General features: G+C 36.7%; 1 protein-coding gene across 1 annotated transcript in view; it reads left to right on the top strand.

The window, feature by feature from the left end:
• ARL15 (ADP ribosylation factor like GTPase 15) overlaps positions 1-24,824 on the top strand; it is a 372,954-nt gene that overhangs the window by 163,737 nt on the left and 184,393 nt on the right. The window contains exon 4 of the mRNA XM_006185922.3: positions 19,639-19,847. Within this exon, the coding sequence (XP_006185984.2) occupies positions 19,639-19,847 (209 nt within the window). The remainder of the gene's footprint in view (positions 1-19,638; positions 19,848-24,824) is intronic.

Raw genomic sequence — 24,824 nt, 5'->3', positions numbered from 1 at the left:
AATAAGTCGACTTTTTTCTTAATTCCAAGTTCCAGACATTACTTATATCTCTATTAAATTTCACTGTGTAAGCACTGGCTCATTGTTCCAACATGTCAAGAACTTTTTTTTATTCTGTCATCCAATATATTAGCAATTTCTTTCAGCTTTGTACCATCTGTAAATCTTGAAATGATACCTTCAAAGATTTTATTCAATTAAAATTTATAAACATGTATCAAATTGTCTGCTCTGTGCCAGTCTCTTGCTCCCTGCAAGGGATAACAGGATGACTAGAATGTAATCATTCCTTCAGGGAGCTCACAAGCTACAGGGAGTAATAGACATGCAATTATCTAACTATAATGTAGTGTGATAATTGCTATAATGGAGTTACGTGTAAAGTACTGTGAGAACCAAGGTTGGTTGCAAATCATAGAAGACCCAACCCCTTCCATGTTGGTGCAGATCCATGAATTTTGGGGTGTGGCTGTTAAATCACTTATGATGCTGCCTAACTACTATCATTGAATTTACTTTCCTCTTTCTTTCTTGACCAAGGATACAACAAGAGACTTGTTAAATATTTTGTTGAGATGGTTTCATACTATGGTATTCCCAAAATGTACCAACCTGGCAAGCCAGCCCAAAAGGAACTGAGGAGTATTTTGAAAGGCTTATTTTTAGTGATGCCATAATGATTCACCGTGATCCCATTTTTAAAGCTGGTGTTCTATTTGCCTATCTCCAATCTTCTGGTAACTTCCCCATTCTCCATCATTGCATAGCAATGCTTGGAGTAGTTTCGTGATCATATCTGGGTTTTTCTGCTATCTTGGTATGTAATCTGTCTGGATCTGGAGACTTGAATTAACTTAAAGATGCTTGATGTACCCTTTCCTGTCTTCACATTTCCCTTTCTCTTGAGTCTTTTCAGATTGAAAATCATTCTTTTTCTACCCTTTGTTTTTGTTTGGTTTTTTGCTTGTCTGTTATTTAATATTTTTGCAAGTATGAATTCATTTTAGCCTTTAATCGTCTTTCCCCTTCTCATAGTTTCATCCTTCCTTTATCTTCCTCTTTAAGATGACTGATCATGGACGGTTTTTCTCCTCTTCCTCCTCCAACTGTTAAATTGAAATCCTAAAGTCCAGCCTAATTGACTATTTTCTGGTATTATGATCTCTAGGATAACATATCAGCCATTTCTTCTTTGATGGTCACAGCTAAGTCCAAAGATGTGAATTCATTGTTCTTGCATCTTTTTTTATTGCCAACTGAATAAGGTAAAAATTTATCATAACTGAGGACTTTATAGCAGCCATGTGTTTAATGGCACCTGGCTCTGATAGCATGACTGATAATAGGAACATACTTGCTACCAAGACTGGACAAGTATTTGGAGATGAACAGTGCTTGTATGGTACTGCCAACATTTGCCATTCTGTCTCTCCTAGGGATTCTAACCTACTCCTTTCTTACTGACTCATTTTCCCCAGTACATTTGTCAGTGCTAATTCAATCTGATTTGTGGATAATCTGGACTCTTTAATATGGTGTGACAATTTCTTAATATGGTGTGACAATTTCTAATGATTAATAGTAAAATAATTTAACTCTGTTTCTCTGTCCTTGGTAGACATTTCCTGTATCTATGTTGTCCTATGTATTTTGGCATAGATCTGACACCTATAGTGTATGTGTATATCTATCCTGATTTTTTAAACAGCAATTATTTTTATTAAGTTTATAAATATTTCTTTAGATAAGATATTAAAAAGAAAATTCAATATCAAAATATTTCTATTAGAAATGCATTCTAAATGTTATTTCATCTTTCTACTGTTGCAGGTTATCATTTAGACTTTTTTAGGCAGTTTGATAAATGAAAAATGGTACCATATAATTTATTTGCACTTTTCAATAACTGAGATTAAAATTTATGTCTGTATCTGCTTTTAATTTTCTCTACTTAGCATTTTGCCATTAGAAATATGGCTATTTTTATATACTGGTTATTCCAGGTGAATTTTTGGGTTGAAAGATTCCCCTGAGATTTTGATTGGTAATGCATTAAGCTCATTAGTAAATTTGGAAAGAATTGAAATATTTATTATGTTTAATCTTCTCTTCTAGAAACATGATATGATGCTTCATTTATACAAACGTGTGTGTGTATGAGAGAAAAAGAGATTCATACACATTGTGGGATTTTTTTCTGTATAAGCATATTTTATTGTTATTGCATGGATTTTTTTTTTTTAACATTTTGTTTTTTAATGTGATAGTAAAAAGATATTTTAAAACACTTTAATTTTGTTTCTAATCACCTTATGGAACCATATATTCTGAATTTTCCAGTTGATTCTCTAGGGTTTGTAGGTATGCAGTCATCATCTGCAAATAATGGCTACTTTGTGTCCTTTCCATTGGTTGTTAGACCGTTTATATCAGTTTTCTGCCTTATTTTATTGGCTAGAACTTTAAGAATGATGCTAAATAATTCTGGTGATAGTGGAGTCACATTAATTTTTATATCCTCTGCACCTAGCATAGTACTTGGCATAAAGAAGGTATTCAAAAAATGTGTGCTGGAGTGAATTTACTTGAATATAGCTGTCAAAGAGCTTTAAAATTCTAGTTAGTGAACTAAAAACTGTGTGTGTAAATAATAATAGTATAAAATAAAAAGTTACACATTAAAAACTGCAGATAATAAACTACTCTGGCTGTTGGGTGGAAAAAAATGATTATGAGCAAATGCAGCAAAAGAACTGGTTGTGGTGCAGGTGGCATTTAATGTATGACTTAGGAATCAATTATACTTGGAGATCTAAAGATAGGGAGAAAGGAAATTCCCAGAAGAGGAAAACGTCATTAGCAGAGATAGTAGCATTTGGGAAACATGGTAGATTTAAGGCAAAAACGTGAGCAGTGCATTTTGGCTGCTGTAAAGTTCCCATAAATGGTATGGAAGAATTCAAGGTTAGGAAGGTCAGTTGGGTCAGACCATCAGGAGCCTTGAATGACAGGATAAGCTCTTTTTCACCAATGCTTCCCAAGGTGTTTCACATCAGACTTGTGGGAAATGATGATATTTTTATGGCATATTGGGATAAACAGCAACTGTGTACTGATAGAGGTGATGACAAAAAATGGGGGGATTATGCCCCAAGCCTCACTAGACACCAGTGGCTACAGTCTTTCAGCACATCTGTCGTTCTTCTGAGGGACATCTATGTTAAGAAGGTAGGATTTTTATCAAGGCAAATTTTCTCTCTCAGATTTCAGTTTAAAGATGTTTTGAGCTTTATGCCAAGCACATCGCCATCTCCCCTCCTTCTCTTCTTCCCTCCACACACACACAGACTCTTGACAGCTACCAGATATGTTTCCAGTTCCCAATTCAAGTATCCAGACTTCCATTCATTTACTTTTCCTTCAGAACTGTGGCTTTGAATTGTAAGAAGAGATGACCATCTACCCATGTCCCAGGTTCCTTAATTCCTACTCAGATTGTGATTTACCAAAGATGAATTCTAGATTTTCCTGTGTATTGTTAATGCTTGTTTTATCTGACTTGCTTTTAATCTTGTGATGCTTTTGAAGAATAATTAAAATCTTGGTACTAATGCAGCTGAATTTTGACATGAAAATCTCTCAAGATTACCTATCATCCCCCAGTAAGTAAACATACCATCTCTGATAATTCTTTCAGAAAACTAGTATATGACTCTGAAACAATAATTAATCAAATTATTTTACTTTCAATCTGAAAGAGATATTGTAGAATGTAAATTACCTTAACAGATAATTTTTCTGTAAAAAGGACTTCCCTTGATTAAAGTAACAAGTTTAAAATACCACACACAGTACCATAATATTACAATGTTAACATCTTCATCAGCTGTTGCATTAACAGTGAGGTTACTTCTCAGAGCACTTGCTTTGTCTCTCTTGACAATTAACCAGTTACATTAATTGAGAGTATAAAAACTGATTTTGATCTAATAATTTTAGACATATTTTAATACTAATAATGGGTTAAAAGCCTTACAATTTGATTTTAAGACTTAGAAATCCTTCTATGTTATACCTCTCGCTGTAGCATTTCACTCGGACCTTTTGGAGACAGCTGAAGCTGTCCTTTTATTGCTAAAGTATCATTTTTGAACAGCTAGATATTTGATATAAAAGATTTGTTAATTTCTTTTAGATGTAATGATGGCATTTTGATTATGTTTTCAGAAAGAATCCTTATCTTTGAGAGATGTATGTTAAATTATTTATAGATGAAATTATTAAAATATCTGAAATATGCTTCAAAATAATACAAAGGAGGAATTGGGATGAGGCTGGTCTGGACAGAATTGATGATTGTCAAGGCTGAGAGATGGTGTTCATCATACTTTTCTGATTCCTGGGAGATGTTTCAAATTCTCCATAATAGTAAATGAAAGTATTAGGAGTATAATTTATCACTTGATGAGCATCAGAAACCCTGCAGTACTGTCAAGGGGCCGAGTGGCTATTCCATGCTGCATTAAATCTGAACTGCTGTGCTTTTTGTTTCTGTTTTTGGCTTTTTTTCCCCCTTCATTGTTGATCTCTTCTTCTCTCTTTTTCTTTTTAAATTTCTTAATTTTTTGATTTAGTCTCTTTTATAGCTATTCCTCTTTGCTACTGTCCACGTTCCTGTCTCCGGTGGGTTCTATCTCTTCTCCATCTCCTGCATAATGATTTACTACTTCTAATATGCTCTGAGCAGGGAGCCAAGAAATGAAGTGTGATCACATATTTTTTCCTAGGCAAGATTTCTGTGTGGACATGAGGGACTTTTTAGAGTGTTAAGCATGTGAGCTTTAAGATGTTAATTTGAGGATATTTCTGTTGGCTCCCCCATGGCTCAGAGTTTTTAATTGTGTTCTGGATGGTTGAGGCATCATATAAATGTTTAAATATTTTAAATACATTGTACAGACAGTAATATGTCTTGAGACTGCAGGGAGGGGTTTTGTTTTGTTTTTAGTGCAATGAAAATGACATTTGGAAACAAAATTATTTTATTGACATCTCACTGAAAAGAAATTTAACTTTCTAATTTTTATGATTAAAGAATCAGAAGAGTAAACATGCTCTTATGGGAAATACGCATGTTGCTAAGAAGTAGGTTAAAGCCTAAATAACATAGTATCGTAAAGATACTATCAACTCAGTGACCTGTTGGACTGTGAGCTCATGAGTCAGGCAGGGGCCACGTCCAGTTAATTTACCACTGTATTGCTGTTGTTCGGGGCTGAGTCTGGAACATAGAATTCACTCAATAAATATTTGTTAGTTGGTTGAGTAAATGAGTAGTATAAATCAGATGACTATTTTTAATTCAGCCCATGAATTGAATGAAGACTATATAGGTTTTCTTACATTAGCTCACTGAAATAGCCAGAACAATTAGTCTTGAAACAGTGCAGAGAACTGTCAGCCTAGAGTATCATAAAGAGTTGGACATGTAAAAATACATGCATTGTTGCAAATGTCCTAACCTTGAAGGGATATGCAGGAGTCTACTCAATTCTCTCCCTGACTGCAAATTCATTTCTAACTTTGCATTAGTTATCTGTTACTACAAAGAATGGAGAAGGTGACTTCATGGAAAATGAAATTAAAGAAGCCATCACAATGTGGTGATGTTTGGGTTTAGACTTGAAATGTGCTTTGGGTTTTTCTTGGTATGCCATTGACGGGGCAGAGGAAAAATGCATGGTGGCGTTTCAGAGTGTCCAGAAGCTTGGCATTTACTGGGGGGTAGATGTGGGTGATTGATGACTGACCATTAGGAACAAGGGATAAGGGGTTAAGAATGACTCTTAAGTTTCTTAGTTAGTTTGGTTGGCCGCCAGTCCCCAGACAGGGAACCCAGGAAGCTGATTTGGAAAAGAATGCATGGTAAAAATGACTTCATCTGAGAACAAGTTGAGTGTAAAATACTTGGGAAACATATAGAAAGGAATACATGATAGACTGTAAGAAATAAGAGTATTAGTGCTTAGGAGAAAATTAGGTGAGAGCATTGAACTGACCATTTTCACGATACAGTGTGAGTAAAGACATTCCAAAGGAGGATGTGGAAAGTGAGAAGAAAGAATTCTGGGGAATATCAGCAGAGGTAATTCTAAATCAGAGATGTGTGTCCTCTGAAGGCAGAGGCCATGTCTTTTTCATTTTCTTGTCTGTGTACCCCAGCACAGCGCAGCACATGGCAATAGTAAGCCTTCAGAGGTTTGTTTTTTTTTTTAATGTTACCTTTGAAAGAAGCATTTTGAGACTGTAGTAGGTACTATTTACTAGAGCAATGGTGAGTTGCAGGTAAGACCTAGGGTGAGTTACTAACTTTTTCTCCCCTTTAGTTCATTGTTCCATATTTTGCAATGTTCTCCCTGGCTGCAAATTCATTTCTAACTTTGCATTAGTTATCTATTACTGTGTAACAATTTACTATAGAGACATAAAAAATAAAACAACACCTTTCTTTTATATGTTAAACATAGAATTACCGTATAACCCAGCAATTCCACTCCTAGGTATATACTCAAAAGAATTGAAAAACAGGTGTTCAAACAGAAGTTTGTGTGTCAGAATTCGTATCAGCTCTATTCACAGTAGCCAAATCATAGGAACAACCAAAATGTCCAATAGCAGGTGAATGGATAAACAAAATGTGTACAGTGGAATATTAGCCATAAAAGAATTGCCTTCTAAGCTAGAATTGTTGGCAGATTTTGGTTCCTGGGACATGGTTAGACTGAAGGCCTCAGTTCCTGGCCAGAGAATGTCCTCATTTCCCTGCCACTTGTGCCTCTTCAGCTTGGCAGTTTGCTTCACAGAAATATCCAAACCAAGAAGGCAGTAGAGCTAATCTGCTATTAAGACAGAAGTTACAGTGTTTTGTAACCTAATGATGGAAGTGACATTTGATCACCTTCACCACATTCTGTAGGTTGGAAGTGACGCGGTAGAATGGCCCACATTCAGAGAGAGATTACACAAAAGTGGCAATACCAGAAGGTGGGGACCATTGGAGACTATCCTGGAGGCTGCCTGCCACAGAAGTTAAGGGGTTATCATTAATGTTCCTGTGAGGCTTTGGCTGTTTACATTGGGACAACCATATGCTTTTCCTGACAGAATTCTCCTCATGTAAATCCAAAAATTATTTATTGAGTAGCTGTGACTCCATTATGGCAAGTATAAAGAAAGAGGAAATGTGGTTCCTGGCTTTATGGAAATGTAAAATATAGGTCATTTCTCTTAATGCTTCCTGTTGTTGTACAGAAACAGTTGCTTGGACATTCATTATTCACAAAGATGCGTGAACCTTAGATTAATTTGTGTACTAAGACTGTGTGCACATATTTGATGAAATGACCTGATTCTTGGCATTTTAGAGCAAGACCATCATTTTCCTAATTAAGGAAGAGAGAAATCTTGAAGGATACAAACCAAAGAATCAAGGTGAGGTGGATAGTATGTTTTGCTTTCCTAGCTTAAAAAAAAAAGAAAAAGACTTAGCCATTTTTTGTAGGAGAAATTATTCAGAGTAGTAACAGACCTATTATAAAAATGTTGAAAATAAGTTGTTTTTTTTTAAGGACCCTAATCCTGATCTGACCCTGTCCAGATAGGCATACTTTATTCATATCTACCTTTTAATTGTTTTCACTTAAACTGGATTAAGAAGGGCATGAAAGGAGTGAGGTATCCTCATTAGTCAACTATGAAAATAAGTCTCAACCTAATATCAGAGCTTTAAGGAAACCCCACATTGTGGGACCCTTCTGGAGACCTAATACATATTTCTTTTCATTTAGTCTATTCTCAGGCAAATACAGTCTTTAACTATCCCAATCTAAATAAAACAGTAGTAGGCTTAGGATCATTTAAAATACACTCTCTCTTTTCTTTTAAGTGTGTTCTTCATGGGAAACTTTATTTAGAAATGAAGCGCTTGACCTCAGGCAATGTTTCAACCTCTGTCTTCTCTTGGCTAGTGCACTGATTTCTAATCTTCTTAGGCCGAAACACTCTATTTTGTGGAATCCTCTGTTCCCATACACACTTACGTTTTAAAGTTAATTAAAATTAATTTCATTTTGAGAGCTCCACTTGCCTCTTGAGATAATTGGAGGCATCCCATAGCATCAAAGATGGAAGGTTGGGGGTAGGGTATAGTTCAGTGGTAGAGTGTGTCCTTAGCATGCACGAGGTCCTTGGTTCAATCTTCAGTACCTTCATTAATAAACAAACAAACAAACCTAATTCCACCCCCCCCACACACACACACAAAAAGATGGAAGGCTGGCCATGATTGATTTGGAAATAGTTACATGTGAAGAAATCTGTTTAATAGTATATAGGATGTGATTATACTGTTTTAATATATTGTAATAGTGTAAAAAAGGAGGTCTTAATGACCTTTAGATAACATTATAATGATTCATTCCCCTAGCTTTGATTATAGAGACCATTTGTTTGGAATTGCCTTAAATAGAGTGAGCCTGTCACCACCATCCCCTTTACAAGGGCAGTTGGAAGCGCAGGGGGATGCTTACTTCCAAGAACAGACAAAAATGGACTGCCCGACTTCAGAAAGAAGCTCAGAGAGAAGAGTATTTCAGACAAGAATAATGAAGGGAGGGAAGGGGGGTGTTTTAAGCTACATGAAGATAGGAGACTGCTTATACTCAATTCCATGGGCAGATAACCTACCTATTCATTCTTTCATTCGCTCATTCATTGACTTAATCAGCAAATACTGAGTACTGGCCCTGGGCCAGAGTCTCCACACACCCCTCAAGACACAGAAGTGAACCCACTAGGCAAGGAGGACCTTGCAGACTTCTGGCACAGTTGATTAGTAGAACTCTGGCTACAGTACCTGGTGAAATTGGTATTTTTACATAAAAGCTATGAAAAAACTGAGAAAGTGGGTTATAAAAAGTTGTAAGAATTCCTAAGAGCCCCTTTTGTGCTTAGATGTGTTTGCTTCTCTCCGATTCGTAATCCAACTCCATTTTATTTAAAAGGAGTCTCTCGCTAGAGAAACAGGTGAAAAGAGCACTTGCTCACGAATGGCAGCCCCTACCTTTCCCGTGCTCCCTGAGCGGTCACTGGTAACCATGTGAGCCTCTGAAAAGTAGGCCGATTTTTGATCGTCTGTGCTTTTATAACAAAAGCGAGGGATATGTGCAGTGTAGTACTAGCTTTGTGTGTATGTGTTTGTATTCCATAGGTCAGCCTTGTAGACAGCATCAACTCTTTGACATGACATCAGTTTGTGTTGGTGGTCACTTCGGGTTTTTTTGTATAAAATATATGAGAATGTCACCTTAACGTTAAATTGATCAGTAACACTATTGCGCTAAAAATCTATCTGAAGACCTCTGTACTGAAGGAACGTGCATTTTCATCTGAACAGGAGAAACCTCTTCTTTGGTGTCAGGGATGAGAAATCTGGACAGCAGTAGGGGAGGAAGAAATTGAGGAATGTAAATAGCACCAGAGGCTGCAGGAGGGGCAGCATAGAGAAGAAAGTTACCAGGAGAGAAGAAAGTGTCCACCCCGAATAGAAACTGGCTTAATTTTTATAACATTGGCTATATTGGCAGTGCAGAGGGATCTGTTATTCTCCTTTGCTGTTCCTTTCAGCACCTGGTAGAATTTTACTTCCTGGCCTTAGAACTCAGATTAGTTCTGTGGTTCAGTGGTGGCCAAATAGTAATAACAATAATAAGAACATAATAGTTAATACTTGATGAACATTTGGAATATTCCAAGCACCATGCCAAACAAGGTATTTAATCTCTACAATCCTATGAGGTACCTATTATTTCCTCCCTTTCATTGAAAAGGAAATCGAGGCTTAGACAAGTAATCTGATTATCCAAGGTCACTAAGATGACATATGGCAGAACAAGGATTCAGACCCAGTGAATCTGGCTTCAGAGGCTATGCTATTAATCACTGTCAACTCTGTCTCAGAGCTAACCTGATTCTCAGGACTGAACCCAACTCCAGTGCATTGCCTTGTTTTCAAGGAAAATTGTGTATCAAAATTCTGAAAAATTTGAAACCTTCTGAAAATTTTGAAACATATCTGATCCCTAATCTGACAGCTGCTCATATTTATTTATGGTTTGTAAAGTACACTGACTTGTCCAAGTATGTAATTCAAATCATAGTGTACAGATATTCCTTGATTTAGGATGGGGTTATGTCTCAATAAGCCCATTGTAAATTGAAAATATTAAATCAAAAATACATATAGTACATCTCACCTACCAAACATCACAGCTTAGTCTAGCCTACCTTAAATATGCTCAGAACACTTACACTAGCCTAGAGTGGGGCAAAATCATCTACAAACCCTATTTTAAAGTATGGAGCAGCTCCTGTAACTTGTTGAATACTGTACTGAAAGTGGAAGGGAGAATGGCTGTCTGGATAGGAAATGTTTGTAAGTGTATCAGTTGTTTACCCTGTGATCGCGTTGCTGACTGAGAGCTGTGGCTCATTCTGCTGCCCAGCGTCACAAAGGGAGCGTTGTACCACGTGTATCCAGCCCAGAACAGATCAACATTAAAAATTAAAAGTATGATTTCTACTCAGTGTGTATCACTGTTGCAACATGGTAAAGTTGAAAAATATGTCTAACCATAGTAAAGTCAAGGACCATCTGCATCTTAGCTTTTGTACATTATTCAGTTAAACACTGGTGTCATTCCCCTGAAGTCTAGGCTACTCTTTTGCCATTTACTGTTTTATGCTTAAACTTAAATGTGGATCTTGAATGTACTTCTGTAATCAGTAATAGGGTGATGACTAACAGAACCCAGGGAAGTCCATGAGGGAGAACTTTACTCTCCCTTAGGGTTTGTGGTGAGCATTTCCATCAAGAATGACAGAGAGTCGTAAAGGAAGAAAGGATAAGTGCTGATGGGATCAAATAAATATTGTAGACCAAGCAGAATTCTCTTAAGGTTTTATACATAAGTAGGTTATAGAATAATAACTTGTTTTGGGTCAGATTGGTCACAGAGGAAAAATTGCTGTTAGAGTGAGAGACTAATGAATGTTCCACCTTTGAGTGTCAAGGCTTATAATCCATGACTAATTAGTTTTTATTGTTATATAGGCTGAGACATTAGATGGTTTTAAACTTTTTCCATGGGCTGTGAATTTGTGTTAATCTAGAACCTCATGTTGTCAATTTTGTCATGTAGTTGGTGAGTTAAAGTTTGCAATAAAAAGAAATACTGACAAGGGAGAAATGTCGAGCTGTGCTAGAATGCAGTAGCCTTTCCACAGCATTAAAAGATCTTATTTCACCCTGAGTGTCTAACAAACATCTTCCACTGCAGCCAGAAAATTCTTATTTTGGCTTTCCCCCAGTTTGTTGCTTTGGTCAATGTCAATTTAAACAAAATTGTTCCATACTAAATTTTCTAGTCTGGCCACCAGATTTTCCAAAATACTACAAACATACTTTACTTTTTGTGTTAGGCCAATAGCTCAGGAATTTGCTGCTTGGTATTTGGAGCCTCGTATAAATTGTGATCACCTTGAGGGGCTGTGGGTCTTCTAGGGAGTCAGCTCTTGGCTTTTAGAGGAATAGAGAAGGGAGCATTTTCCCAGAACTCTTCTCACAGTGTTTTCTTTCTGTGCTTTCAATTTCTCATGGCTGCTGGGTTCCATGGGCATCAGGACAGGGACAGGGATGTCAAAGGACAGGATAGGGTCGGATCAAAAAGGATCACAATGAGCATAGGGCAGTGCTCTTATGTTTTTAGTACAGTACTTAGCACATGCTGCACTATGGCTGCACGTCTCCAAATATGAGAATAGAACTCTGAGAAAGGCTCAACAGTAAGTAAAGTTTGGTTGTGTATGTGTTTTTTTTTTTTAAGTTTTTATTTCAGATGTTGGGTGAGAGATTTCTTGCAGAACTGGGTCTGTGCCAGAAATGTAAAAATACATGCTGATCAATGTATGTCAACAAACAAACACCATCAACCAAAAAGATAGGTTATTTCTGTATCGTGGAATGATTTGTTAAGTAAATTCGACATTCTGCCTTTGAGAAATCTGAATAAATATTTCATAAAAGATGAATCAGTTCATTGAAAAAATACTAATTAAGCTCCCACTATGTGTAAGACTTTGCATGGGATGTATTCAAAGTATGGAATTAAGACGACACATACATATACAAAACTTCCATAACCAGGAAGAGGAAATGAGCATTCAGATTAACAATGCTACAGAGTGGAAAGCGTTATGAGCAGAAACAAGAGGAATAAATTAAAACTTTCTGAGGAGTTCTTTCTAGCTAGGAGATCAGGGAAGGCTTGGTGGAAGAGGAGACATTTGACCTGGCCCTTGAAGGGCTCATAGCAATTTGAATGTACAAGAGCTGAGGGGAGAACTGACATGATGAAAACTCCAGGAAGAAAGGATAACACAGTCACATGCCTAAAGGTGAAAAGCCTACATCTGGTCCAGGAGAGCAAAAGCTGGATTTGTGGAGTGTTTAGGAGAGCAGTGGATAAATGCAGCAGAAAGGCCAATTGGAGCCATATCGTGGAGAACTGTAAATGCTAAATCAAGTAGTTTAGGAATTTCAAGTGATAAGCATTTAATATTTTTGAGCAGAGTGGTGATATAATCTGAGCTAGTTTTCTGGATGAGGATTCATAATTAGATAGGATCACTGCCAGGACAGAAGTGACAGACCAGTTAGAATGCCATTCTGAGGATCCAGGCAGAAAATGATGAGAGCGGGAACCCGAGTGAGAACATTAGGAGCAGGGCAGATAATCAGATGGCAGGCATAGTCTTCAAGTATGGTTGTTAGGACTTGACACTGTGAAGGTAATGATGTAAAATTGTGTTTATAGTAACACAGACATCCAGGATGCTTGTTGAGGGAGGATAAGAAGAGAAGGGGGCCATTGGTGGATCACCTTGTATAGTGTTTAGAACCTAGTTTTGCAAAAGATAGTCTGAGGACCATCTGCCTCAGAATCTCGTGGGTGTGCTGCTTGAAGTACACATTGTGAGAACCTTTCTATACACGAAAGCATGTGACCACTGGGTTAGAATCCCAAGTTAACAAGGCTAAGGAGATGAGTATGATTCCTGCCTGGACTTCTTAATTTTGAGATTGTACTGCCAACTCCAGTTAGCCTATCTTTGGACAGGAGACAGTCAGGGGAGAGTAAAAATAGTTCAGTGTAACACCTTTATTTCTACTGGAAAACAACTCTGACTTATATCAAATTCTAGTAGATCTTAATGGTGTCTTTTGCATATTAGAGATAATGAGTATCTGTAATTCTTAAAAACTCTATGGAATCTCAGGCCCTTTATTCTCTTAAATTATTGAGACCTGAAAAGGGTGTTAGTTTATATAGCTTATGTGTATTGATATTTGCCATGTTAGGAATTAAAGCTGATAATTAAAATTTCCAGTTTCTTTAAAAGTAACAGTAAACCTATTGTTACACATCAATATAAAAACATGTTTTATGTAAATTAACAATTCCCAAAATAAACAAAAATATTTTAGAACAGTGGCAAGTCTCCTTAATGTCTGGCATAGTAGAAGAAGATTGGTTTCTCATAGCTGCTTCTACATTTGATCTACATTTGCGTTGGAGTGAAAAAAAAATCCAGCCTCACATAGACATATTCAAAAAGGAAGGTATATCTTAATAGCCTTTTCAGATAATTGTTGATTGTCTTCTTTCATATGACACCAAAATTCTTTAACAAGTGATAGTTTTTAAAGGTCATTTGCAATATGGAATCTGAAAACCACACCAGTGAACTTTTGTATTCAGTTCTGTAACATCCATTGATCAATCTTGTGCTTTAAGTGTATCTTTTTTTTTTTTTAAATCTATGCATGGATTTGTATAATGCATCAGTCATTTGGAGAATATTGATTCATTAAATTAGATCTTCCGAATGTTGACACATTTTATTATAAATATCTATCTGTTAATATCATCACCAGTCTCATCACTGAGAAGCTGTCAAGATCTCAGTGGCACAAACAGGTTTTCCAAAATTTTAGTTTTTGCTTGAAAACAAAAATTGTTTTCCACTGACAACAAATAAGTATCAATTATTTTCCTTGAAGTTAGAGGCTTACATATTCATTTTTGAGAAAATGTCAATCAAATACTCAAGCTTGTAATCATAGTTTGTCAGTTGAAATTTCAAGTAAAAATGGGACTCCATGAGCAGAAAAATGACTAGTTTAGCTCACAACTCAGTTGCCCAAGTGCATATCCTCAAAATAACAATGTGCTTTCAGGGTGTAGCAAAAATTCTATTTGTCTGCTCCTTATATAGTCTTTTAAAAAAGACATGTTTAAGAGCTAATTTAACAAAACTAAAAAATTTCGCTGTTGTTATTCTTTGCTGCTGTTCATTCTTAGATGAAACTGGCTTTTTATCATTCCCCCCACCCCCTGCAAATACATGGTAGTCAAGGATAGACTGTTATTTTGATGCCATTATCTCTGTTCGTGTAGGTTACCAGCAGTTTTATTCCACCTTTGCTTTGCACCATCAGTGAAAATGTCAACTCAGTGAAAAAAGCAAGTGACAGCGTTAGTTCAATAGGACATCACCGGTCTAGAGACCAGATTTCCTGTAGGGACAAATTTAAGCAAGTGTTTTTTGGTGGTGGTTGTTGACTGCTGCATATTCCTATTATTTTTTAGCTTATTGGGTTCATCTTTCAGTGAACAACTCTTTTAATGAACCTATTCATAGCCTATTAATTTAACATGAGGGAACTAAACATCTTTTTGGCTGCAGTTATCTAAATACTCTTCTATAATTGGCTTCAATGATGGTCATTTACTGTGCTCACAGAGTGAGTCCTTAACATGCAGGGGGTTGGTTCTGCTGCTCAGCAGTTTTCTCAAGGACCCAGGCTCTTTCTGTCTTCCCATTCTGACATTTTCAGTATGTTGGTATGTCTCCTTCAAGGTGACTACGAGGCTAACACTGTTCAAAGCATCATCTTGTCACCTAATAAAATCTAAATGCTAGAAGCAACAGGCAGCTCTCTCTGGGCATCTGTCTTTTTATTGAGGACCAAAATCTTTTCCAGAAGCTCCTAGCAGACTTTTGCTGAATCCCATTTCGCTGGAACTGAATCATATGTCCGTGCTGCAAGAGAGAAAGAGAGGCTAGAAACACCAGTACCTGGCATTTTAACCTTTGCAATTGTAGGCTGACTGCTGATGAAGAATGGAAGCACCCTGAAGACTGAAAGCTTTCTGTTCTGTTTCCTTCTGCATCCCCAACACCTAAGATGACGCCTGGTGCTCAGGAGGTGTCTGTTAGAGAACTGAATTAATGAATTAATCAGAGAATGTTGTTGCAGTCCACAGTGTACCATAGAAATGAACCTGCCCAATGAGAATGCTATGATCCTGTCTTTTCTCTCTGCTCTTGAACCAGGCTGTCACTGGTTGGCTCTCAGAATGAACTCTTAGATTCCCAAGGCTTCCTTACAACTCTCAGTAAGGCAGTATCAGACCTTGGATGACGAGGACATGCGACAGCACCTTCCACTCAACCTCTCTACTGTTTAGACCACCCCTTTGGTTTTTAATCTAAATGTACAAAATATGGATTGGATTGGATTTTGGTGTTTAAGCTTTTTATGTAACAATTGTAGTTCCTATGACACAGAGCACCCAATCCCCAGAATTAGAGTTAAGAGTAGCCTCAGGATGCCATATCTATAGCAGTCTGTGTTACCCCATGCGGATTTGGTTTGTGGGTTAGGAATGTTGGCATGTGGGCATCAAACAAGTGTTACGAATTTCCCCAGTTGGGCTCACTTCTCGAAGCACCTGGCAGCTGGGTTGGTGACGCATCCACTTCTCACTTGAATCTGGTGGCTAAACTAAGGTCCACTCAGCTGGTCTAAACACCTTGTACCCACCCCTCACCCCATTGTGTCATTCCTCAGCCATGACCTGGGTTTAGGATGCTGCTGACTAACGCTGTTGTGCAGGAGGGTGAGCAGGAGTTTAGAATTCCAAGCTCCATGCTTGTGATGAAAGTGAGTCATCTGCTTAATCTTAGCATTTCTGTGTAGCAGGAGATAAAATGAAAGGGTCTTTTCACTATGTAATATTGTATTCATATATTATGTCATGTATGGGGCATTTAAAAAAGTTCTGGTATTTGTCTTTGGGTTTGTTTCACCTACCAACACAGTCATGGGACTTACTGTCATTTTGTCTCACTAGGTGCCTTATGTGCTCCTAAAAATGTGACAGATGAAAATAGTTACTTTTTGAGAGATGACTTCACAAGCTGGATTTCCAGTGTGTCCCACGTATTTCCAATGGACAAGTTCCATTAAAGCATGCATCTGGGATTCTTCTCCTCATACTTGACTCCCTGGACACCCTCCAATACTCTGGCCATAATTTTTCCCTCCCATATATTTGCAGACCTCACTGTAATCACCATTACTTTACAGGATATGATGGTTTGAGCTAAGAGGAATAATGGCTTTCTAAATATTTATTACAGGTCTTAGCTCAGTGGCTTGTATAGAAAGGGCACTTAATAATGCCATTCATTGAATTAATTGGTTGGGAAATGTTCTTGGACAGGTTCCCACTCTGAGGATTAATATATATAAGCATTTAGGTACCTTTTATTCTAACAGGTTCCCTTTCCCCACCCCACCCTTGGCTTGTGTGGTAGTAGAGTTTTTATTCAGCTTCGTCACCTTTCTGGTCAATGATCCATCTATTTCAATCACATTAGACCTAAATATATTTTTAGTTGTTTAATCTTGGGCACATTATGTAATTGTTTTGTGTCTTGGTTTCCTTATTGATAAAATGAGAGTGATAACAGTACCTACCTCACAAGACTATCGTGGGCAAATGAATTAATACATGTAAAAACACTTAGCACAACTAACGTTTATTCAGAACTGCATTTGGTCAACCTCAACTGTTGGTTGGCTGTGTATACAAAAGTTTGGTGAAATCACTGAAAGCATTCTGTGAGCATTAGTGGAGCTCTATCGAATTTATGATAAAGCATGTTGCCTATATTCTTATTATATGAAAATTGTGTGATGCACATCTTTTGTTGGTAAAATTTACAATAAGCTTGTGTCTGGATACATATGCACACACCATTTTTGTTGTTTTAAACATTTACCACCAGGTATTACTGCCTCTACTTTAGTTCTGCTTATGGATGTTTCTCCCGCATATGGATGATGTCTGGATGGAGCCTGTAGCAGATGCTGCTGGTATCCTACCCAGAGCTCCTTTACTGGGCCAGTGCATCCATCTCCCAGCTGCTGCGGGCATTGGCTGCTAATGACTCACACCTGTACCCTTCTCCAGAGGCCTGCCCTTGGCTGACAGTAGTTGCCTCAACCAAATACATGGGGGAGATGATGAGATCACGCCCCAATCCCCCTCCTATTCCTCAGGGGTGGCTCATGGCCAGTGACTGTACAGGGGTGTAACAGCCCAGCCCCCTTGCCTTTTGGACTGGACAACTTCTGTGGTTCAGTCCACACTCTAGAGCTCCTCATTGGATCAGGCTGAGGTTAGATTTCTGAAACCATTATCTTTGCGTAGTTCCTGCCCCCATTCTAGCTTGCTTCTTTTACTCCTGGTTTCTTCTGACAGCACTCTGTCTATAGTCAGGTATAAGAAATGCTGTCTCAGGCTCTGCATCCAGGGAACCTGACCCAAGATGTTGCTAATTTCAGTGCCTCTACTGTTTTCTTAGTTCCACTGTCACTTAAACAGCAGTTCCCTATATTAAATAATCTCTGGCTTAAATTTCCTCTCGTTTTGTTTTCTTGGCTGGACCCTTGCTCATATCCCCTCTTTGCGTATTTAAGTTTACTTAACATTAAATGCTCTTGATCTTACTATACACCTGCTTTTTTTCATAAAATATTATGATGAACACCCCAGATTTAGAATCTGAAAGTAATTTTCAAAGACTGAGTCGATTATAGTTCCCTCTTAGGGTTGTTGTAAGAATTATATGAGTTATTCTTTTGAAAACACTTAGCACTGTGCCTGGAATATAGGAAGTGCTTAATAAATGGTAGCTATTTGATTGATACTACTCTTTAAAGAGACTTGCCCAGTCTGGATAAGATGCCTCATCTCTTACTCCCAGAGAACCCTAATAAGTTCCTACATCACAGTGTTTTATTACTCTTTATTATACCCTTTGTTTTTCATTCTGTTTCTCCCAGAGGAATATGAGCTTCCCAGTGTCATTCAGTGGTGTGTTGGCTCTCCTGGAAAAGAAAAGACCAGACAGATAGGTCTTTCTGCTGATTTTTCTTGGTGAAAATACTCCTGTCCATTTTCAAGCCACCAATATGATGTCACTGAACACCCTATTGGCTCTTACCAGCCAGTGCACACCAACATGGTCTCCACTCTGAATCCCTAACACTTAGCACAGTGTATCCACTGTAGGAGCTAGATGTTTAATAGAGGACTAAAACGTAGTTATTAACTGGTCGGAAGTTGATCATATGCACTAATTGGAGAAATTCCTTGATATCTAATTTTTGTTATGTAACCAGTATCACCCTCCCCCCCAATACACATATATACACAGAATGCCCATGCTATTCATGAATCAAAGAAGAGGAAGGCAGTCATCATAATATATTGGGAAATACCCATCCCCTCCCTGGGCAGCTTGTCTGCTAACTCAGAGGTTGATGTCCATGTATTTGGTGATTCACTATACAAATGAATGGAGCTTAATTACTTCACCTCTCTGGCCCCAATTTCCTCAGAGTTGGAAGCCTAATTAGCATATAATTTCATTTCCTCCTTCCCTCATTTTCCTCATTCCACTACTGAATTTTGAGTTGTACGTTGGGCGAGGTGTTGGAAATACGATGAGGAATAAGGCTGGGTTCTGGCTGATGAGACTCTCAATGTCTTTTTTTATGAACATCCCATCACATTGAGACTATGGGTGTGCTTGTTGCCAAATGGTGTGATGCAGATGTACCAAAGGCCAAAATTTCAGTTCATCACAAATTTAACACTTTGACATATAAAGGTATTATGCCAATAGTTTTAGCTTTGTGAATAAATTAAAGAAGGTTGTCCTGATCAGCAAGCAGTTCTTTTAGAAAATGTCAACAAGATAATGGTGGAGAGAACCCTTGATGAACAGCCAGGTCGTGACGCTGAGTTAGGCTTGAACTAAACTTGTAGATAAGGTAGTTTATTCAGGACTATTAAGCAAAACCTGAAAACATTTTTTTGCATTTAAGTCTAAGAAGTGCTTATCCTGGTTCTATCCTGGTTCTTTCTCTCATATTTTGATTCATATTTTGATAAGAAAGGCACGAAGAATGACTCTTCAACTTCTGTGCTCTCCTTCAAGGCCAAATCCACCATTAGTTCTAATGTCTTTGTTCTCATTGACTGTGATTTCTGCACCTAATTTTTAAAAGCCACATTGGTTTGCAATAGGAATTACTATTGGGAACATTTTTCAGTTGCTGAAAGCTATTTTTAAAAAGAGAATTCGTTTTGTTTTTGACAGGGGCTGATAATATCCGAAAATACTGGAGCCGCTACTACCAAGGATCTCAAGGGGTAATATTTGTATTAGACAGTGCCTCTTCGGAAGATGATTTAGAAACTGCTAGAAATGAACTGCACTCAGCTCTTCAGCACCCACAGTTATGCACTTTACCTTTTTTGATATTGGCCAATCATCAAGACAAGCCAGCTGCTCGATCAGTACAAGAGGTATGTCTCACTAAGGTGACATCTCTTTGTCTTACTAGTTACACTTCTTCTGCCACATTGGAATCTGAAAATATTCCTGTAATTAGAGATATGCTGGTTATGCTGGTTTTTCAACATCAAACAGTAGAGTTTTTTTTTAGAAAACAGCCTATATTAATCTGATGGAAATTACTATTTATATACCTAACCCCACTTGGAGATGGTAGCTTGTTCAACTGTTTAGCAAAAATTAGAGGACTTATCTGAATATGTTTCTCATCTATTTTAAAGGACTAAAGGCCTGGTCATTGAACATTTCTTTTTACCCCACTAGCTTGCTTAGTTCATTCTTCTGAAGGAGTGCCTCATGCGTATTATGATGCACCACTTCCCCTCAAATGTCGTGTTCTTGTCCCTCTGAAATGCTCACTGTTGACTGGAAGCAATGGATATTATTCTGTAATCAGCCAGGCTGAAAATTGATGTCTTATCTTGCAAGTTCCATGCCACCAAATACATTTTAATATGGACCCATTCTTTATGTTTCGTATTTCATTTCATTTCTTGTGTCCCTCCTATAAAAGCATGAGACTAATTCTGGGCAAATAATCAGTGTCTCAGCAGTTTCTGATTCATAGTACTAAAGTAATAAGATATGTGAATAGCTCCCAAAACTTAAATTACAGTGAAATCAAAACTTTTGATGTATTCCTTTACATCTGTAACTTTCAGGATATGTTCCATCACCCCTCCCCCTTCAGAAATGGTGTGCTTCTTTTACTGACTTCAGAATAATGTCAACCATGCTGCCTTTTAGTCTGAAAAGTAAGTGAGGAGCCCAGGATGTAAGTTCTGACTCCAAACTCCCTCACACTTAGTGTGGAACCCATGGGCAAATAGCTTTGACCCGGTGCGTGTCTTCTCACCTCTAAAAGGGGAATAGTTTAATTTTTATGAGAAGTGAGTGGGATTAATTTGTTAATTGACTTTGAAGTTAAAAGTGCTAAGTATAAGAGGTACCGTATATAGAGAATTTTCACTTATTTTAGAAAAGTAGTAAAGAAGGCAGGGATTTCTTATTAAACAGAGCTCATGTCCAGCTTTAGTTGTCTCATTCAACAGTAAGTAGTTAGTACCTTTTTTCCTTTTTAGATTTGTGAAATACCTTATAGATAATATTAAGTGATTAAGATAAAAAAGAGGAATACAGATCTATTCTGAGAGTCATCAATGTGCAGATTGTCAGCAATATAAAAGTGATGTCTTTCCGATCTGTTTTTAAGACCTTAGGTACATCTTTTAACTTCTTAGTACCAGTGTTTTTGTCTGTAAAATGGATATAATAGTGTATAATGATGGGTGGTTATGAATGATTATCAGGTGCTTGGCTGAAGATACATTGGTATTCTGAGATTCATTGTGGGAAATATAATGTATATGTTACAGAATATATAGAGAGAATATAACGTGCACATGAATAATATGTAATACATATATAGTAACACAGTGTGATACAGCTATAAAACAAGTGACATAACTTCAAATCACTTATTCAAGTTATGTGCAATAGCTGAAAATATTTCTTTTTGGCTTTTAAATTTAAGAAACTTTATCTGTTTCCATAGACATGAAAAAAAATGGAAACTAATGTGTTCTTTAACCCTAATATCTGACTCTTGGTGATCCTTCCTAGGAATTAAAGACTGTTACATTGAATAAAGGAAGCATTTATCAGTTAGTTGCTTTGGAGTGTGCCTTGTGTGTGTTGGCTGGCTGTCTCTTCTAGGAAGAGGGCAGTTGTCTTTTTTGTGATTCATCTTTTCATAAGAGGTTGTAAATGTTGAGTTGTCAGAGATATGCTTTGAAAATTATTCTAAACTTGTACATATTGGAGCCTATGTGACTTTGACTTTCCTTTTTGTTTATATCCATTTTAAATGAGTTTTCCTCAAAATTCTAACTTGTGATGGAAATTGCAAATACCGCTTTGAGGACTGCTTTAAGTAAAGCATTTTTCCCTATGATTATATAAACACATACTAGGCCAGGTGCATGTTAACGTTTTAGCCTGCTTTGATCGAATACATGGACAAATTCCATTGTAGATCTTGAGGTATGTTGGAACATAATGAAGTGCTGAAACTTACTTTGGATTTGGGAGAGAAAGAAATGGAAGCTTCATATTTTTCCCATTGCTTGACTGACAGTGGTTTCTCAGTATAGTATTCTTATGCTTTGTTGAAATACTCCTAGGAACATTTTGGGAATTAAATCAACACCTTATTGTTCACATAAAGATGAAACTGTGAGATTGAGTCCTAAACATTTTATAAACAATAACCTCAAAATGGTTGGGAGTAGGCATGAGGAGAAGAGGAGATAGAAAATTGAGACTTGAGCCAAGTTACGTGGTATTTGAAATGTGTTTAGAATAGTTCATCTGTTCATTACTTTCTTTCCTGATCCTAAAGGTATTACATGCCTTGTGCTCTGTTGTTTATAAATGTTTTTATTCATTTGTAGCTGCTATTTTGTGTGCACATTGCGGAATTTCCAATTGCTAAAAAGATGGTGTTTTACTCTGCAGCATACCTGTGACTTTAGGTAATATTCTGTTCTTTGAGTATCATGGAAAATGCGTTCAGTTGACGAAAAAAGCACAGAACGATTCTTTGATGCAGTTAAGAAAAGATGAGGCATCGAGGTTCATTGGTTCTTCCCCTCCTCCCATGGAAATTATTAATCTTGTGCTCAGTGCAGTACACAAAAATTTTGCAATTATTCTGTCACTAGAGTAAAACTTAAAGAATTCATTTGTCATTTAATGAGGATATCAGGATATTGTTGAATTTAGAAACTGACAGAAGCCAGTGAAGTCTAAAGGAGAAAGCTGAATTATTACTGGAATTCCAACAAATGCTGAAAATCATCAGGAGGTTATGTATTTAGTTTCTTCCTCTCTGCTGTGAGCTTTGCTGTTTGTGTAGAGAACTAAATTAAGATAGGAAGACAATGGTTAAAATTACTATGTAACCCACAGACAGAGGGCAACATGCCCAATTATTTCGTTGCCCTTTTAGAAAGCAAGTGGAGTCTTGTGCATCGCATAGTTTCCCTTTCTGTACTGTACCTGGTAATAACATGTGTTTAACTTACCAGAATTTTAAGATTTTATGTCTTGAGAATTGATAGTAGAAACATGGTTTTTTAACAAATAAGCTTTTCTTTTCTAAGTAGCAAAACACTGGGAAATGGACACCCTTTACATGCTATCTGAAAGCCAAGCATTTCTTGCAACAGATGTTTGTTGTATTCACTTTGGGGAGGTGTAGTTAGCACAGTTTTCCAGAATTTACTCATATCAACTATTTTTCTCTATAGAAAACATAATATGAAAACCTATATTTACGTCAAGTGGTCCAATTGATTCATTAGGGAAAATCCTGGTCCAATTTAAATGATAAAGCTTTAAAACAAGAATCATCTTAAGGGTAAATAGGTTGTTTTTTTATTTGTATTGAATTGTAATTGTATCTAATTTGTTTTACAACTCCCATAGGAGAGCATACTTCAGTTCTGAAGTTATTTAATAGATCAGGAGGATTTTATGAGAAGTTAAGTTGATATAGTAGCCAATAAATGTAATCCTATTTTCCGTCTACACAGTTGCTGATTGTGATTTTTTTTACCTCCTAACTTTTAAAAATCTTATTTTCATTTTATTCGGCATTACCATGTCTTATAAAATGACACATTTTGTCAACATGAAATAGTTTACCCTTTCAGCAGTCTTATCTAATTTGATATTCATTCATATCCTTAATCCAAAAGTATTTAACTATTCAGAAATACTATATCAAAAATACTGAGTTAATGCAAGTATTTTAAATTAAAGCAAGTATTAAGAAATATGAAAACTGTGGAACAGAATTTTGAAGTAGCATTATAAGGTCAGATGAATCTGTTGGTTCCATGGCTCATTAATTGTAGCACAGGAAAATCCAGCTTCTAAATTAAGATGTCAACATTAAAGTTAAAATTTGTGTTCAGGCATTTCTCAATTTTTATTCAAATGTAATTCAGTTTTTTATTGTGATGTACATAGGATGTTGTGTTCTATTAGAAAAGAATGTAGTATAAGTGTCAGAAAAGTATTTGCAAGTATTTCTATAATGATATAAACATTGCTTTCTTAGACCATGTTTTGTTTTGATTATCAGCATTCATATTTTTTGAGTAATACTTTCAGTATTCACTGGATCATGAATAGTTTACCTAGTTTTCACTTTTTAGTCTGTAGACATCTTCTGGAAGAGAGTGTTAGTATACATTTTATGTTATTTATTATACTTAATTATAATTACTTGTTGTTTTTAGATAATTATTTCTACATTGTGCACTATTTCCTTTCCTATAATGGGTTAGAGAGAGTTTTACAGGATTGAAAATTTTTGGACACTGTCTGTAAATAATAAGCTGCTAGTTGAAAATTTTTCTATTTATACTGCTTAACAGGAGAGCAGTTCTTTTTTTGTTAGCTGCACAAAATATCATCTCTAATTTTCCATGATGAATCTTTTATTACAAGTGCAAAGCAGTGTTTAAATCACGTAGAATCTTAGCTTAATTTAATATTACTTTCTGTATGTGGAGAGAAATGTGTGTAAGACTCTGTGTGTTTGTAGTATAATCATTGTCAAGTGTCATATACTTTAAATCTTAAGAGTCTTCCAAGTATCTTGACCTGCCTCTTGGCAGCATTTTAGAATACTGATTTGATTTCACATAGAACAGTGTACATACCTATTGTGTGAGCAGTTTGAAAACTCCCTTATGGGACATATCCTTACTCTAAAATGATATGAGGTACAATTTATTTTTTGTCCATCCCTTACAGATGTACTCCATTCTGTTATAATTTAATCTTGGGGAAACAATAAGAGGGTTTGGAATTCAATTTTCCACTGAATGATGCAGTGATCTCTTGAAAATGTTTAC

This window comes from Camelus ferus, chromosome 3 (genome assembly GCF_009834535.1).
Source record: "Camelus ferus isolate YT-003-E chromosome 3, BCGSAC_Cfer_1.0, whole genome shotgun sequence".
Lineage (NCBI taxonomy): Eukaryota > Metazoa > Chordata > Mammalia > Artiodactyla > Camelidae > Camelus > Camelus ferus.
Note: the sequence above shows the minus strand (reverse complement) of the source record. Positions and strands in the feature narration are given on the sequence as shown.